This window comes from Sapajus apella, unplaced genomic scaffold (genome assembly GCF_009761245.1).
Source record: "Sapajus apella isolate SASKATOON/1434 unplaced genomic scaffold, GSC_monkey_1.0 scaffold97, whole genome shotgun sequence".
NCBI classification, from domain to species: Eukaryota; Metazoa; Chordata; class Mammalia; order Primates; family Cebidae; genus Sapajus; species Sapajus apella.
The window spans coordinates 5,643,562-5,658,548 of record NW_022437037.1 but is presented as its reverse complement, the minus strand read 5'-3'; the positions used below and the strand labels follow the sequence as shown (position 1 = coordinate 5,658,548).

General features: G+C 59.8%; 1 protein-coding gene across 1 annotated transcript in view; it reads left to right on the top strand.

Moving 5' to 3' along the window:
- FIBCD1 (fibrinogen C domain containing 1) overlaps window positions 1-14,987 on the top strand; it is a 40,526-nt gene that overhangs the window by 14,232 nt on the left and 11,307 nt on the right. Inside the window, exons 3-4 of the mRNA XM_032257617.1 lie at window positions 1,145-1,304; window positions 1,639-1,775. Of these exons, the coding sequence (XP_032113508.1) occupies window positions 1,145-1,304; window positions 1,639-1,775 (297 nt within the window). The remainder of the gene's footprint in view (window positions 1-1,144; window positions 1,305-1,638; window positions 1,776-14,987) is intronic.

Here is a 14,987-nt window from a genome sequence, read left to right as displayed (position 1 = left end):
GGCTCATTATCTTGGGTTACAAGGAAACGGAGACATGGAGAGGTTCGGACGCTGTTCCAGAGTCACACAGCTAGTGAGTGGGGGAGGGACTGGAGTCAAAACACAGTCACCACCAGAGCCTGGTCCAGACCACTGCCCCGTCCCCACCCTGACCCTGCTCTTCTACACAAGAACACGGCCCCAGGCCCCTTTTCTGCCAGCCAGCCGGCCCTGGGGAGGTAGCCTGAGTCCTGGTTCCCACGCCGTCCTTCACTCTGAGATCGCTCTTTCAGGGCCTCAGTTTCCCTATTTGTTACAAGAGATGACAACCTTAAATCTTCCCTCTTTGCAGCACTATGGGGGTCCCAGTGAGGTCATGGACATCGGAGAGACACAGAAACTCAGAGTGATGTTTGCATGAGGGGTGGGGGTGGGATGGGGGGAGCCTTGTTGATCTGGAAGCCTGGGAGCCTGCACAAAGGCTCCTGCGGCCTCCCCAGCCTCAAGGCACCCTTCTGTCAAGGGCAGATCAGTCACTCCCGCCTCAGCAGCCTTGCTCGGGATCAGAAGAGATGGCAGTGGGAATGCTGGTAGCCTGGAAGGTTCTGTGGGAACCTGGTGTGCTGAGTACCTGCCGGTTACTGACACTGGGTTGGCACTTCCCCCGTGTTGTCACTGGTCCCCATAGCAGTTTGTCCAAGCCCGGGGAGACAAGGCGTGGTGAGGACACTTACCCCCAGTCATATAACTGGCAAGCGGACGCGCTGGGCTGAAGCTGGATTTGCCCAACGTCGAGTGGCACCTCTCCCTGCATGGCGCGGCCTCCTCCAGTTTACACCCCTGGGCTGAACACGCAGAGATGGCTGAACACAGCCTGGGGCAGCAGGGGTGGCAGGTGCCTGCTGGAGCTTCCTTCCCCTCCCGCCTGCTCCCCGGCCCTCTGAGCCCTCGGGGTCCCAGAGCACAGGCTCCATCATAGCCCGGCTGACCCCTCAGACCACCTTGGACAGAGACCCAGGGGCCAGGGCAGGGTGGGGGCTGCCATTGAACCAGGAGCCCACCTCTGCCTCAGGGGAGGGCCCACTCTGGCCGGTAACATGCTGTGTGCGCCACCCAACCCCCAGCGGAGCCCCTGCCCCCTCGGCTCACCCTGTGTGCTCTGCAGCTTCTCTCTGAGAGCCAGGCCCACATGGCACACCTGGTGAACTCCGTCAGCGACATCCTGGATGCCCTGCAGAGGGACCGGGGGCTGGTCCGGCCCCGCACCAAGGCCGATCTTCAGAGAGCGCCTGCCCGGGGAGCCCGGCCCCGGGGCTGTGCCACTGGTGAGTGGGGCAGGGGCTGCCGTCCTCTGGGGACTCGGGTCCCAGCCTGGGGATTGGGGAAGCTGGGGTGAGGGTTCCCCAGCCATGAGATTCCTAGGGCTGGACCCTGCATCCATGCAGCCTGTGCAGAAGCAATCTCAGTCCATTTTTGAGGAAAGCAAGACCCAGAGAGGGTGGCTGACTCACCCAGCCTCAGCAGGGGGTGGCAGAGCCAAGGTCTGACTCCCACACCCAGTGCTGTCTCAACCCCAGGGTGGACAGACAGCGTGGGCGAGGGGGCCGGGCAGGAATGCACTGGGGACTGCAGCCATCCTGATGGCCTTGCCTGCTTCAGGCTCCCGGCCCCGAGACTGTCTGGACGTGCTCCTAAGCGGACAGCAGGACGATGGTGTCTACTCCGTCTTTCCCACCCACTACCCGGCCGGCTTCCAGGTGTACTGCGACATGCGCACAGACGGCGGCGGCTGGACGGTGAGTGCCTGGGCCGGGCGGGCGGCAGGACGGGCTTGGGGGCTGGGAGGCCGGGTACCTGAACCCCAGCCTTCCCAGCAGCCCCTCACCCAGCCCTCCACTGTGACCTGTGGACTGGCCCCGCCCCCCGGCGCTCTTCTGTCTGGCCTAACCCCACCCCTACAGGATGGGGGGAACAGGGGACTCCATGAGCAGACCCTGGGGAGCCCCCTCCAGAGCAGACACTAGGCAGGAGCCACCGTGGGCTCCCTGAAGTCCCCAGCCGTAGTCCTTCCGGGGGGCAAGGAAGGACCCAGCAAGCTGGGGTTCAGGCCTAGGAGGACACGTGGCAGCAGGAGCCTCTTGCTAATGTGAGTTGAAGGGCTGATGTTGGTGGGCGCCTGACTTTCTGAACTACCCAGTATACGGTGCGTCAGCCGAGAAAGGGGAGTGTGCCTGCTGGGAGTGAAGGCCCCCCGAGGCTACGGGCTGACAAGAGCTATCTGATTCCTGCGCCTCCGGGTTCCTGCCTGGGTGGGAATCGAGGGAGATGTCCCAACTGCCAGTCACAGGGCAAGCCCAGGACCGCAGCAGGTGCCAGGAGAATGGGGCAGAGGCCCTGGTTTGAAGACCCCAGGGGTCTCAGCCCCAGAGGGGTCTCCAGGAAGCCCCTTCCTGAACTGGGTTGACACGCTTTGTCTGAAAAGGGCCGGATGGGGAGGCTTCGAGCCCTGCAGTCCGCACAGTTCCAGGAAGGACGGAGGGAAGTTGTTGCCACTGAGACTACTGGCATCTCGGTGACAGCAACCTCCCTCTGTCCTTTGCAGGGAAAACAGCCGCAGAGCAGACCAAAAGGCACAGGTGTGGCCTCGTTCCAGGGACACCTGTAGACACCGAAATGTGAATTTTATAATATTTTCACATATTCTTCCTTAAATGTTATTCAGTGGATATTTAAATTTTTTTCTTTTGACTTTTTAAGAACCATCTTCAGGTAGGGCTTAGCGGCTCACGTCTGCAATCCCAGCACTTTGGGAGGCTGAGGTGAGTGGATCACCTGAGGTAGGAGTTTGAGACCAGCCTGGCCAACATGATGAAACCCCGTCTCTACTAAAAATGCAAAAATTAGCCTGGTGTGGTGACATGCACCTGTAAACCCAACTACTCGGGAGGCTGAGGCAGGAGAATCACTTGAACCTAGGAGGTGGAGGTTGCAGTGAGCCAAGTTTGCGCCATTGCCCTCCAGCCTGGGTGACAGAGCAAGACTCCGTCTCAAAAAAATAAAAACCATCTTCAAAGTTCAGACCCTTCTCAGCTCCCAAGCTGCGTATAGGCGTCGGCAGGAGCTGTCCTCTGGGTGGGGCTTGCTGACTTCATCCTAGAGCTGGGGACCCCTGGTGGTGGGAGCTGAGCTCACTGCCCCCTTCTCCCACTGCTGGGCTTCTGACACCCTCCTGAGGCTCAGGCTTGGGGTTGGGCGTTAGCAGGGCCACCCCTGGCCGCCGAGGGATAGTGTGCACATTTTTAAAATGCATATTTCTTCCTTTGTGCAAAATGGGATGCTGGGCTTGGAAGAGAAAGATGTGAGCCCTGCCCACTGGCCAAGTGCTCTTGAGCAGTGAACAGCCTGCACTGCTGTCCGTGGAGGTCATGCCACCCCAAAAGCTGCTCGGCCAGGAGAATTGGCTCTTTAAGTCTTCTCAGCTTATTTCATTTCAGTTGGACAGACATTTTTGGGCACCTACTGTATACTGGGTTCTGGGGAAGCCTCTGTCCTAGTCCTCTTGAGGAGTTTACAGGCCAGGGAGGATTCGGGGTGGAAGAAGTCACGGCAGCAGAGGTGACGGTAAAGCTTCCTGGCGAAGGGGGCATTTCTGATGAGCCATGAAAGCAGGGAGGATTTCTGAGCGCGGGCAGGAGGGAGAAAGCATTCCAGGAGGAGGGGCGGCCTGACGAGGCTCCCACAGCACATTTGGGGAGCGGGGCCCGAGGGATTTGTGGTGCGTGAGGAGATGAAGCTGGAGTGTCCGGCCCCAGGCTGCGGGGTCAAGACAGACACTCGGGAGCTTACTGGGGTGCTGAGAGGAAGACGGGGTGGGGACTGTGCCTCGGGAGAGGTGACTCCACGGTGTGCGTCCTTGGGCAGTGGGAAGAGGGAAGAGGAGGAGGCGTTTCTAGTGTTCGGTCTACAGGTCTGTGACGGAGCCCCGACGCCAGATGCCAGATGTCAGAGAGGCAGGGGGCCGGGAGGTTCGAGCTCTGGCTCTGTCACCCACAGGCCGCCGGGGCGTGGCTCTCAGTCCTGCTGTGTGACCTGGGGCAACTTCCCTCGGTTCTCTGAGTCCCCTTTTCCTTGGCTGTGAAATAGGGACACCTGCCTACATCCTTAGATCTCTTAACTGCAAACACAAGAGTGTGGGGCGCTCAGCCCAGTGGGAATGTGCTGGGGAAAGACTGGGAGGCTGGAGATACCAGGAACAGAGGCCCCGGACCAGGCCAGGGGTGGCCGGGTGAGAAACCCACTGCCCCAGGGCTGCTCCCACCGAGTGCAGGAAGCAGCTCAACCTGGGCGTGCCCCCACAACCAAGATGGATGTGGGGCAGGGGCTGGGTCCATTCCTCCAGTTCTTGCTTCCCCAGCTGCTTCCAGTTGGTGGGCCTGAGTCCCAGGCCTACACCCTCCCCACAGTTAGCTGGCATTCGTAGCAGCTACGGTGGGAATCACCTGTGCCTCCTGCCAAACCTCAGAAAATGAGGAAGACAGCCAAGAAGACACACGTCCATTTTGGTACTCCGTGGGCTTAAGCTAGGCTTCTGTTACCAAACGCTCGCAGAGCATTTAGTGAGAATGGCTGTGACACTGAGCCCCGCCCCGTGCCAGGCACTGGCAACACCCCAGCCATCCAGAGTGTGTGTGACCCTGCCCCCAGCCAGCTCCGACCTAGAGGGAGGCCACGGTGGTCCAGGAGATGGAACGGGGGTCTGAAGCCGTGAGAGGTGGGAATCCGGCTCCTTCCTGGGGTGCCCAGGTGGAGGCTTCCCTGGCCTCTGACCTTGGACTTGGGGCATGAGAAGAGGCCTGCACAGTGCCTCCGTTTCTCACCTGGGATCTTGGTGTTGACTATTTTTCTTTCTTTTTCTTTTTTTTTTTTTTTTTTGAGAGACAGAGTCTCGCTCTGTCACCAGGCTAGAGTGCAGTAGCACGATCTCAGCTCACTGCAACCTCTGCCTCCCGGGGTCAAGCAATTCTCCTGCCTCAGCCTCCCGAGTAGCTGGGACTGTAGGTGCACGCCAACAGCTAATTTTTGTATTTTTAGTAGAGACAGGGTTTCACCATGTCGGCCAGGGTGGTCTTGATCTCTTGACCTTGTGATCTGCCCACCTTGGCCTCCCAGCATGCTGGGATCACAGGCACGAGCCACCGCACCCGGCCGGTGTTGACAATTCTTGGAGTATTGATGTCCAGGCCCACAAACATCTGGGGGAGGGGTTTAACATCAGACAAAACAAGTGCCCGAGAAACAGGAGAGAGGGAAGCTCTTGGCGGGGATTTGTGGCGGGAGGCGGGGTGCAGGCAACCCCGGTCAGCTTTGAAAGGGGTCATCCATCCCCTGCAGGGGCAGGACGCCGGGAGGTCCGCACGGGGCGGGGGGGCAGCAGAGGGGCGAGTGCACCAGCAGGGCAGAGCCGGCCTGTTAGGAGCCAGCGTGAGAGCAGACGAGAATCCCCCCAAGACCCCAAAGACAGACACATCTCTAAACCTGTCTTCAAGCTCCGGAGGAGAGCTTTTAAATGTACTGGATCTGCATCTGGGGGATAAAAGCTATTTTGTTTTCCTAACACCGAGAATGTCTGAGTTATGGCATTTGCTTCTGGGAACCCCTGGGCGGGCGGAACAGTGAGAAGGCACTAACCGAACCCAGAAATCAGAGTTAAGGGTCAGGACAGGCTTAATGAGAGATCAGGACGCCGGACCTGGCCATGCGTCTTCCACTCCGGTGGGCGTGAAGCCAGTCTCCCGGGAAGTCAATCAGGATTTGGACTGGGAGGCGGGTCGTTCCGATGGCCCCTGCTTGCTCTGGGGGCTCCGGGAAAGAGGCTTCTCATCTGAGAAAGGCTTGCCTGGCCAGGGAGCGTTAATATCCATTTGGGCCTCCATCAGAAGCAGTCTTTTCCCAGGAACCTCTGGACATCTGTCAGGATTGCCCCCCTGCCACACAGAATCTCTCAGAAACTCAATTTTTGTTTGGGAAGGAGCTGGCTGCCGCCTCTCCAGCCCCGGATACCATCCATCCTCATTAGGTTCTCTGTCCAAACTGCCAGGCCTTGAGTGCCAACGTCACCTGACCCTCCCTGGAGGACAGGGCACCTGAAGCTGTGCCCTGGAGACTCTGCGGCTGGACACTCCCTCCAGAGCCTGTGTGGGCGAGGGCAGAGCTCAGCAGCCCTGTCCCCAGGGTCACTTTACAGTTCATACGCCCCTGCTCCCTCCCCTGGCATCACACCAGTGCCCTTCAATCCCCGGAGGCGGGCGGGGCAGCCTTGGAGAAGGCCAGGGATGTGCCCACGGTCACTCAGCAGCCTCCAGTCCTCTCTCAGTGGCACATGCTTATTCTTATGTTCAAACCCTGAGTGTCCAAAGCAAGCCAGGCGCTGGGAGGTCAGCAGCGTCTAGACAGGTCAGCGAGCTCCTGGCCTGGCGGACAGAAAGACATGACAGCTGATTTATGTCAGGGATGGGGAGCCCCGGGGCCGGGAGGAGAAGCCCCTACTCCAGTCTCGGGGGTGGGAGGAGTGAGGGGCAGCGAAATGGTGAGTCTTGTTTGGGGGCCACGGCGGCTGGGGGCTACTGGCCTACCTGGTTTAAAGAGGTTTGGGTCCAAGACAAGGCGGGGAGGTGGCAGGGGCTGGGTCTTGCAGGTGATCCTCAGGCCCCATCATCATGCCCATCACAGGTCCAGCCCTTGCGTGGCAGGAGTCCCAGGGGCAGGGACCACACCCTCTTTCGGCCACATTAGCTCAGGGTGGGCACAGCACCTGCACACCCTCAGTGATCTCTAAGCGCTTGCCGGATGAGTGGCTGTTGGCACCGTTTGGCAGTACAGCTTCACCTCTGTGTCGATTTTCTCATCTGTTAAATAGGTATCATATGGCGCTGCTCTGCAGATATGGGCCAAGTCAGAACCCTTCGCAGGCTGCTCACCTGTGAGGAGTGAGGGGGAGGGGGAGGAGGGAGTCAGTGCTGAGCCCCTGGGGTTCCCTGTGAACCAAGGATCTGGCTCTACCTTGTAGCATCTTACAATCAAGGGGAGGCGGAGTCGTAAAAAGAAAGGCCAAATGTCCCTATTCAGAAGGTCCCAAGTGGGATGAAGCCAGCCATTGCCAGCCCGCCCCCACCCCCAGCGCCCCTGGCCGTGTAAGATTCCAGGGTCACATGCCTTCTTCTTTTTTTTTTTTGAGACCGAATCTCGCTCTGTCACCCAAATTGGGGTGCAATGGCATGATCTCGGCTCACTACAACCTCCACCTCCTGGATTCAAGCGATTCTCCTGCCTCAGCCTCCTGAGTAAAACTGGAATTACAGGCATGCGCCACCACGCTTGGCAAATTTTTGTATTTTTAGTAGAGATGGGGTTTCACCATGTTGGCCAGGCTGGTCTCGAACTCCTGACTTCAGGTGATCCACCTGCCTCGGCCTCCCAAAGTGCTGGGGTTACAGGAGTGAGCCCCCTGGCCTGGCCCACATCCCTTCTTGGAGCGGCCCCTTGCTCATCTGTCCAGTGGGGTGGCCCTCTTGCCTGCCTTGCAGGGCCTGGGCAACAGGGTGGCTGTGCCCAGAACCTGCTGTGGGTGGGCAGAGGAGGGCCCCTGCTCGGCCTCAGTACCTGGGCTCCCGGCTCCCACCCACCTCCCTGCCCTGATACACAGTCTTGTCCCCAGCACAGTCTGCAGGGGCAGCGCTGCTCCCCAGGCCTGATGGCCAAGTCCCCATCATTGCATAATCACTGGCCGGGGTCACACACGCCAGGTCCAGATCAGCGTCTCCTTCAGCAGGGACTTGGAGGGACCATGATAGGACCCCGTACCCACCTGCTACGATCCCGGCACAGCCAGCGTCCCCGACACCACAATGCCAAGTGTCCCAAACCCCGTTCTGTTTGGCCCTGGCCGCCACCAGGTGCTTCCTGTATGCCAGGTCAGCCGGTTCACATCTGCCTCTTCTAATTGGCTCCCCTGGAAAGGGGCCCCCACTTGAGCTCTCCAGTCCCGAAGGAAAACCCAGCCCTCACATGCAGAACATCAAAGGACCCAGCAGCAGGCTGGGGAGGGATGGAAAGCTCCCGGGGTCTCCCCTGCTGTCAGCCTGGGTCCCTGTGCCGGGAGGCTGAGCAGCAGGACCTCAGAGTCTAATAGATGAGCTGTTGGCTCCTTCCTGCTCGGGCTGTGGCTGCGGCCAGCCCTCCTTGTCCCAGAGGCAGTGATGGCAGGAGATCTGCTGTGACATAGGTGGGCCACAGTGTCCCCACGCTGCTGCCCAGCCACGCCCTGCCTTGGGGAATGGTCCTCCGAGAGCACACACATTCATAATGGCGAGGCGACCGGTGACCTTGGCCAACACCCTCACGTTTCCTTGGTTCATCTGCACAGGGAAAGTGTGCCTCCGTGGGAGCAGTTTGGATTTTTTGAACTTTGAACGTAGATGGGCCGATGCACGTGTGGGACCCAGCCCGGTGCCTGATGCGGCTCAGCACCTGACAAACGGCAGCTTGGCAGTGCTGTGCCAAGAGCCGGCAGGCGCCGACTGCCAAGCCTGGGAATGACGGCAGGGCGCCAAACCCGGGGGTACCATTTTCAGTCAAAAACAAGGAGTGGGCCCGATTTCCTTCTGGGCTCAGCAGCTGGCTCTGAAGGCAGGGTGGTGATGTTGGTCAGACCTACCGTCCATTTCCGCATTGACTTGGCTGCATCTTCCCCATGGGCCCCGCGGGGGCTTACGCAGAAGAAACAGCCTCGGAAACCTTCTGAGACCTGTCCGAGGCCACGTGCCGGTGAGAGGCAGGCAGGATTGGAACTCACCTCTGCCTTGTTCCTGACCGAGCCCAGAGGCCTCCCTGGGCACTGCCCAAAGGTGCGCAGAAAGGAGTTAAGGCAAAGCCAGACTCCGGGGAAGGTTGTGGAGCCGCCCCGGGGCTGCCTTTGAAGGCTGCTGTTGCTCACACACCCCAGTTCTTTGTTCTTTAAAAACGAACCCTCCTCTGCCAGAACTCCCCTGCCCCCTCCCACAATCACCTGATCAGGAAGCTTGGGAGGCTGGTGGCCACAGCTCCACAACCAGCGCAGTCCTGTCGGTAACAGGCTTCTGAAGCAGTTTGATCACAGTCTAGGAAAAACCCGTTGCTGCTTCCCAGGAGGCCTTCTAAGGCATTAAAGACCCCCTCTCCCAATCTCATAGGGTTTGGACCCACCCACTCCCCATTCCTTGGGTTTCGGCTTTTCTGACCACCTGGCAAGGCCCTGCTCAATGTGCGGTTCAGCCAGGCATCTCCTCCAGGAAGCCCTCCCACATAACCACCTCCAGCTGTCCCAGCAGAGGACTCCTTCCCAGGGTTCCTAGCAAGCGCTGTTGAATGCTGTGTCCCAGCCCACTTAATTCTCATCAAAACTCTGCGGGTTGAGGCGTTTATAATCCCAGCTTTATAGATGAGGAAACCGAGGCCTGGGGTTTGGGAGCTGCTCCGCCCTGTGGCTGCCGGCTTGTGCATCCAACTCTCATGGGGCTATGAGCTTGGAGGGCCAAGGTCACCCCTGTGAGCCCGAGCACACTCAAGGTGCCGTGCACCAGCCCTTACTCTGCAGGGGAGAAGCCCTGTTGGCTGGAGTCTGGGTAGAACTCAGGTCTCCTGGGTGCCAGCACGGGGAGCTCCCTGGGACTGAGTGACAGGTGGGCTCATGGGCGTGGAAGAGCCATGGGGCACCCTGCCGGCTGCTACCAGCCTTTGTCCGGGGCGCTGTCATCCCTACTCCTCTGGCCATCTCAGCCCGGGACACCTGGGTGGCCCGCTCCTCCAAGCCTCAGTCTTCTCATCTGCCTAATGGGAGCACCAGCCCTCCCTTCAGGGCTGTGGTGGGGAGGGCTGTGGTCATCCTCTAAGGCACTGGCCGGGTGCTGGGATGCCCACAGAGCCCAGTTCAGTGCTCAGGACGCCAGCTGCATGTTTGGGCACGGTGGCAAAGCAGCAGCTGGTTGGTCAGGGTCTGTTTGCAGAGGCAGCCTGGACGGGACGCAGCCTGTGGAGCCTGAGGCCACAGTGGCCCAAAGGCGTCTCTGCCTCCCTTGGTCCCAGGCCCTGTCTGACAAACACAGGGTGGTCGGCGGTGGCTGCTGTCTTCCCTCCACCGAACCCAGAGCCGCCACTCCTTCCTTTGAACCCGCCCAGTACCATCTGCGGGACCATGTGGGCCCAGCACTCCCTTGGCAGAGCCCCTATGAGTGCCACTTCCAAGATGCGCTGGCGATGGGCTTCTGAGAGTCCGCACCGGGAAAACACGCACTATCTGTCGTCCCACTCGTGGCATCCGTCCAAGAGGCCATGGCCACGGTGTTTCTACTCAATCGTTTTCCAGCCGGGATCCAAGAGAGACGCCCCCGGAGCTGGACCAATTCATATTCTGGCCTGAAAATGAATCAGTAATCTTTGTTTCCCCACCTTCATTCTCCCAGTCCCTTTTTAAAAAAAAACAAAAACTGGGTCTCTGTTGCCCAGGCTGGAGTGCAGTGGCGCGACCCCGGCTCCCTGCAACCTCTACCTCCCAGGTTCAGGCAATCCTCCTGCCTCAGCCTCCCGAGTAGCTGGGATTACAGGTGCCTGCCACCATGCCCAGCTAATTTTTGTATTTTTAGTAGAGATGGGGTTTCACCGTGTTGGCCAGGCTGGTCTGGAACTCCTGACCTCAAGTGATCCACCTGCCTCGGCCTCCCAAAATGCTGGGATTACAGGCATGAGCCACCGCGCCTGGCCTCCCCACCCGTTTTTGCTGAGTGGGGATTCACATTTGGTGGGTGAGGCAGAAAGAAGGGGAAGTGGATGGCTGGACCCTTTCCTCACTTCCTCCCCCTGTCCTCTCACCCTGCTGGTCCTCGCTGCATAATTAAAGCCCTCTGTGCTTGGCCACAACCAGACATCCAGCATCACCAAGGTCCACCGTCACTGAAGTCCAGCTGTTTGCCAGAAATACAAAGCCACAGCTGCAGTTCACCCTGCACTCAGAGTCAGACTAAACATTCCCCACTTGGGGAAGCTGGGAGAACCCACCTGACCATCTGGGCCGCCCTGGGCACTTGCACTAGTCAGGCCACGCTGGGCCGTCTTGGCCTCAAGGTCGGGGCAGGGTTTCCAAGCCTGAGATCCTAGCACAGGGCCTGGCACGGGCGGCCACTCGGGCTTTGAACCAGTAAGTCAGGACAGCCTGTGGCAAAGGCTGTCAGCAGTTCCCAGACTTACGCAGTACTCTGCCGGCCACTGGCAAAGTCAACTAAATGGGTTTAATCCACATTATTTTTTCAATCAAATAGAGTGGAGTAGAACAAGAATGAAAATGTTAGCGCACATCCTTCTGCATAAAGTGAAGTACGGAGTCTGGAAGCTTCTGCTGAGATGCAGACGTGTGTGCTTGTGTGGTGATGTCAGTCTGCAGGTCATTTCTCCAAGGCCAGACCACAGACGTGTCTTGGCCCCTAAAGGAGGGGCGGGAATCCATCACCGCACACGTTAAAGTGCCCACACCGGCCGCCAGTTGCTGCAGTTTCTTTTTTTTTTTTTTAAGCCGGAGTCTCTCTCTTGTCACCCAGACTGGAGTGCAGTGGCGAAATCTCTGCTCACTGCAACCTCCGCCTCCTAAGTTCAAGAGATTCTCCTGCCTCAGCTTCCCAAGTAGCTGGGATTACAGGTGCCCGCCACCACGCCTGACTAATTTTTGTTTTTTGAGACAGTCTCACTCTGTCGCCAGGCTGGAGTGCAGTGGCAGGATCTCGGCTCACTGAAACCTCCACCTCCTGGGTTCAAGCGATTTGCCTACCTCAGCCTCCCGAGTAGCTGGGATTTCAGGGGCCCACCACCATCCAGAGCTAATTTTTGTATTTTTAGTTGGCCAGGGTGGTCTTGAACTCCTAACCTCAGGTGATCTGCCCACCTCAGCCTCCCAAAGTGCTGGGATTACAGGTGTGAGGCACCCGGCATCTGCTGCAGTTCCTAAATGGGCGTTGATTTGGCTACGTGGACAGGAGCTCCGGCCATGTGTGTTTTCAGTGTCCTTTTTTGGGCAGAGGCAAAGTCAGGGGGCCAGGTGTACTCACCCCAGTTGATTGGCACCAAGGAGGAACCCAGGGGGGATGGTGAGGTCACTGTAACTGGCACCCAGAGTGGCAGGGCCGTGGGAAAGAGAGGTCAGGGACTGTGCAGGAACCAGCTCTTGGCACGAGAGGCCTGGGTAGGGGGCAACTGAAGGCTGCATCCACCCTGCTCAGTGGACCCGCCGCCAAGCGAGAGTGTGGACCCGGGGCAGCACCTCTGCCTTCGGGCGCTGGTAGCAAGGGTTGGTCCAGACTGTCGTGGGGCCGAAGGCACAAGATGTAGTCAGACTCCCGCTTTGTGCTGCTCACGGCAGCAGAGCCCGTGGCCAGTGTTCCAGCTTCAGCCTGTAACACGGTGAGGGCACTTGGGCTTGGGGAAAGGATCTGGGGAGTGACATGGGCATGCAGAGGACACAGCCCACCCCCCTGGGACTCGACAGCCTGTCATCCCCTTGGCCAGGATGCTGGGTGTGAGCAGCCCTCCTGCGGTGTGAGCACCACATCCTGAAGAGTCAGGGCAGGGCTGGGGGCTGGTTGAGTTCCGTGGGTGGCAGCACGGGTTCCAGGCATCTCAAAGGTGGGAGTGAGCGCTGGAGGCAGAGCCTGGGGGACCCTCTCCGAGGCTGTGGTCTGGACTACGGGGCTTCTTGCTCTCGTTCAGGACATTCCCTCTGAGCCTTTTGGAAGAGGTGCAGCAGGGCACCTGTCTGTCAGCCCGCCTGCCCGCACGCAGCCCTGGTTGGGAGTCTCCCACTGGCTGCTGGAGTCTCCCCACTATCCTCACCACCCCCGCCACCCCCACCACCTCCACCACCCCCACCACCTCCACCACCCCCACCTACCCCCGCCACGCCCACCTACCCCCGCCACCCCCACCTACCCCACCACCCCCGCCACCCCACCTACCCCCACCTACCTCCACCACCTCCGCCACCCCCACCACCCCTGCCACCCCCGCCACCCCACCTACCCCCACCTCCGCCACCCCCACCACCCCCACCACCTCCACAATCCCTACCCCCCCCACCTACCCCTGCCATCTCCACCACCCCCACCTAGACCCCCGCCACTCCCACCACCCCCACCACCTTCACCAACCCACCACCCCCACCACCCCACCTACCCCCACTAACCCCCACCACCCCCACTTCAGCCTCGCTTCCCTGCATTTCCTGCCCCCACAGCAGGCAGACCCAGAGCCCAGGACCCTGCCCCTCCTCTGGGACCACCCTGCTGGGCACACCTGCTCTCTCCCCACCCCCCACGTCTGTCCTGCTTCTCGCCCGGTTGGGGTCCCCTGAGCACGGGCTTCACCTGTGTTCCTTTGCCCTAAGGCCCCTGAGGGCAGGAATGTGACCTGGTACCCCCTGACTTGGCCTCCCCAGCTGGGTGCCTGGTGGGAGATGCTCGGTGGAACATCTGTGGGAAGGAGAGGCTCGGACAGGGTCCTCGGGAGGGTGGGGGGAAAGTGAGGCCGGAGTCCGAGAGAGGAGTGGGGAGGCAGGAGCCCACCCAGGCCTGGGCCTCGGTGCTGTGGCTCGCCATGCAGCTGGCATTTGCTGAACACCTACTATGTGCCAGCCCTGAACTTATTCTCAGTGGATGGCTATGATCTCTGCTTTGCAGATGTGGGTGCTGTGGCCTGGAGAGGAGAGGGGACTCGCCAGGGCTCTCTGAGGCAAAGCGGGGGGCTCTGGAACCCAGATCCACAAGCACTGGGCTCCCCTGCCTGGCATGGAACTTCTTCAGCACTGAGCATGCCCAGGTCCCAATCCCCAGGGCGGAGGCCCAGCCGACAGCCAGTGCCAGCCAGGCATCCCAGGGGCTTCGGGGCCCGCAGGTCCCTCCAGCTCCCCTCCTTCTGCAGAAGCAGGCTCCCACTGCCCGCCGATTTCTCGGGGGAGCACCTGAGCTTCTGCCAGGATTAGGCCTTTGAAAGGGTGCGTGCTCAGGGTCCCAATATGCAGCCGTCAATACGGCTCTCCACCACTCCTCAGATCTCCCCAAGCCTGATCGAATTTCCTTCTGCCCCAAGCCGGTCACTCCTGAAGACTTTCAGATTTCAGAGTCAGGCCAGGTTTGAGGCAGCAGAGCATGAAAAAGGAGGTGTCAGCTCCCTCCGGCTCCCTGACGTCAGAGCTGCCCAAACGCCGTGAGGGACAGGTCCCCGAGGGCTCCGAGCATCAGCAAACGCTCACCCGGCAGACGCCTCGGGTCAGACCGGGCACCCGGGCAGTTCCGAGCGACTGAAATCGGGCTGCTTCGTAATGAAACTGGCAGCTCACTGGCACCACATCAGACTCTGACACAGGTGGAGGCTGGCCGGGCCGCCGGAGCTGCCTCGGAGAATGAGCAGCAAAAGGCTTGTTAAACAGAAAGAGGGGCCGGGACGGCCGGGACGGATTGTCAGCAGATCCTGTAAATACTCCAGGCAGCTCTGGCCCGGACCAGCGTGGTACTTATTTCAAAGCAATTTAACCGATGGGATTCCCGACTCCCAAATCAAGAATGTTATTAAAATGAAGAACAGAGGCAGCCTGGAGGCTCGTTGGTACCCAAGTCACATCCCACCAGCTGTGGGCGCCTTGTCCTCCCCTGAGCGGCCGCTCGGACTCCGGTTTCCCAGCACCCCGACCCCTGCCCAGGCTTGTTTTGGGGAAGGGGAGCTTGTTAAGGGACAGGGCTCTGGAGGCCAAGCCTGGGGTGTGTTGGGGGTGCTCTTGGTCCTTAAAAACTGGAGGCTAGGCTTTTGTTCAGTTTTGTTTTGACCTGGAAAAAGATATTAGGACCCTGTCCCCCGACCCCCCTCTTTATTTGGCCACTGGGTAAACAAGCCCAGAGCAGAGTGCTGGAGGCGGACCCCAAAGCTGGCTTCCCCCCCCC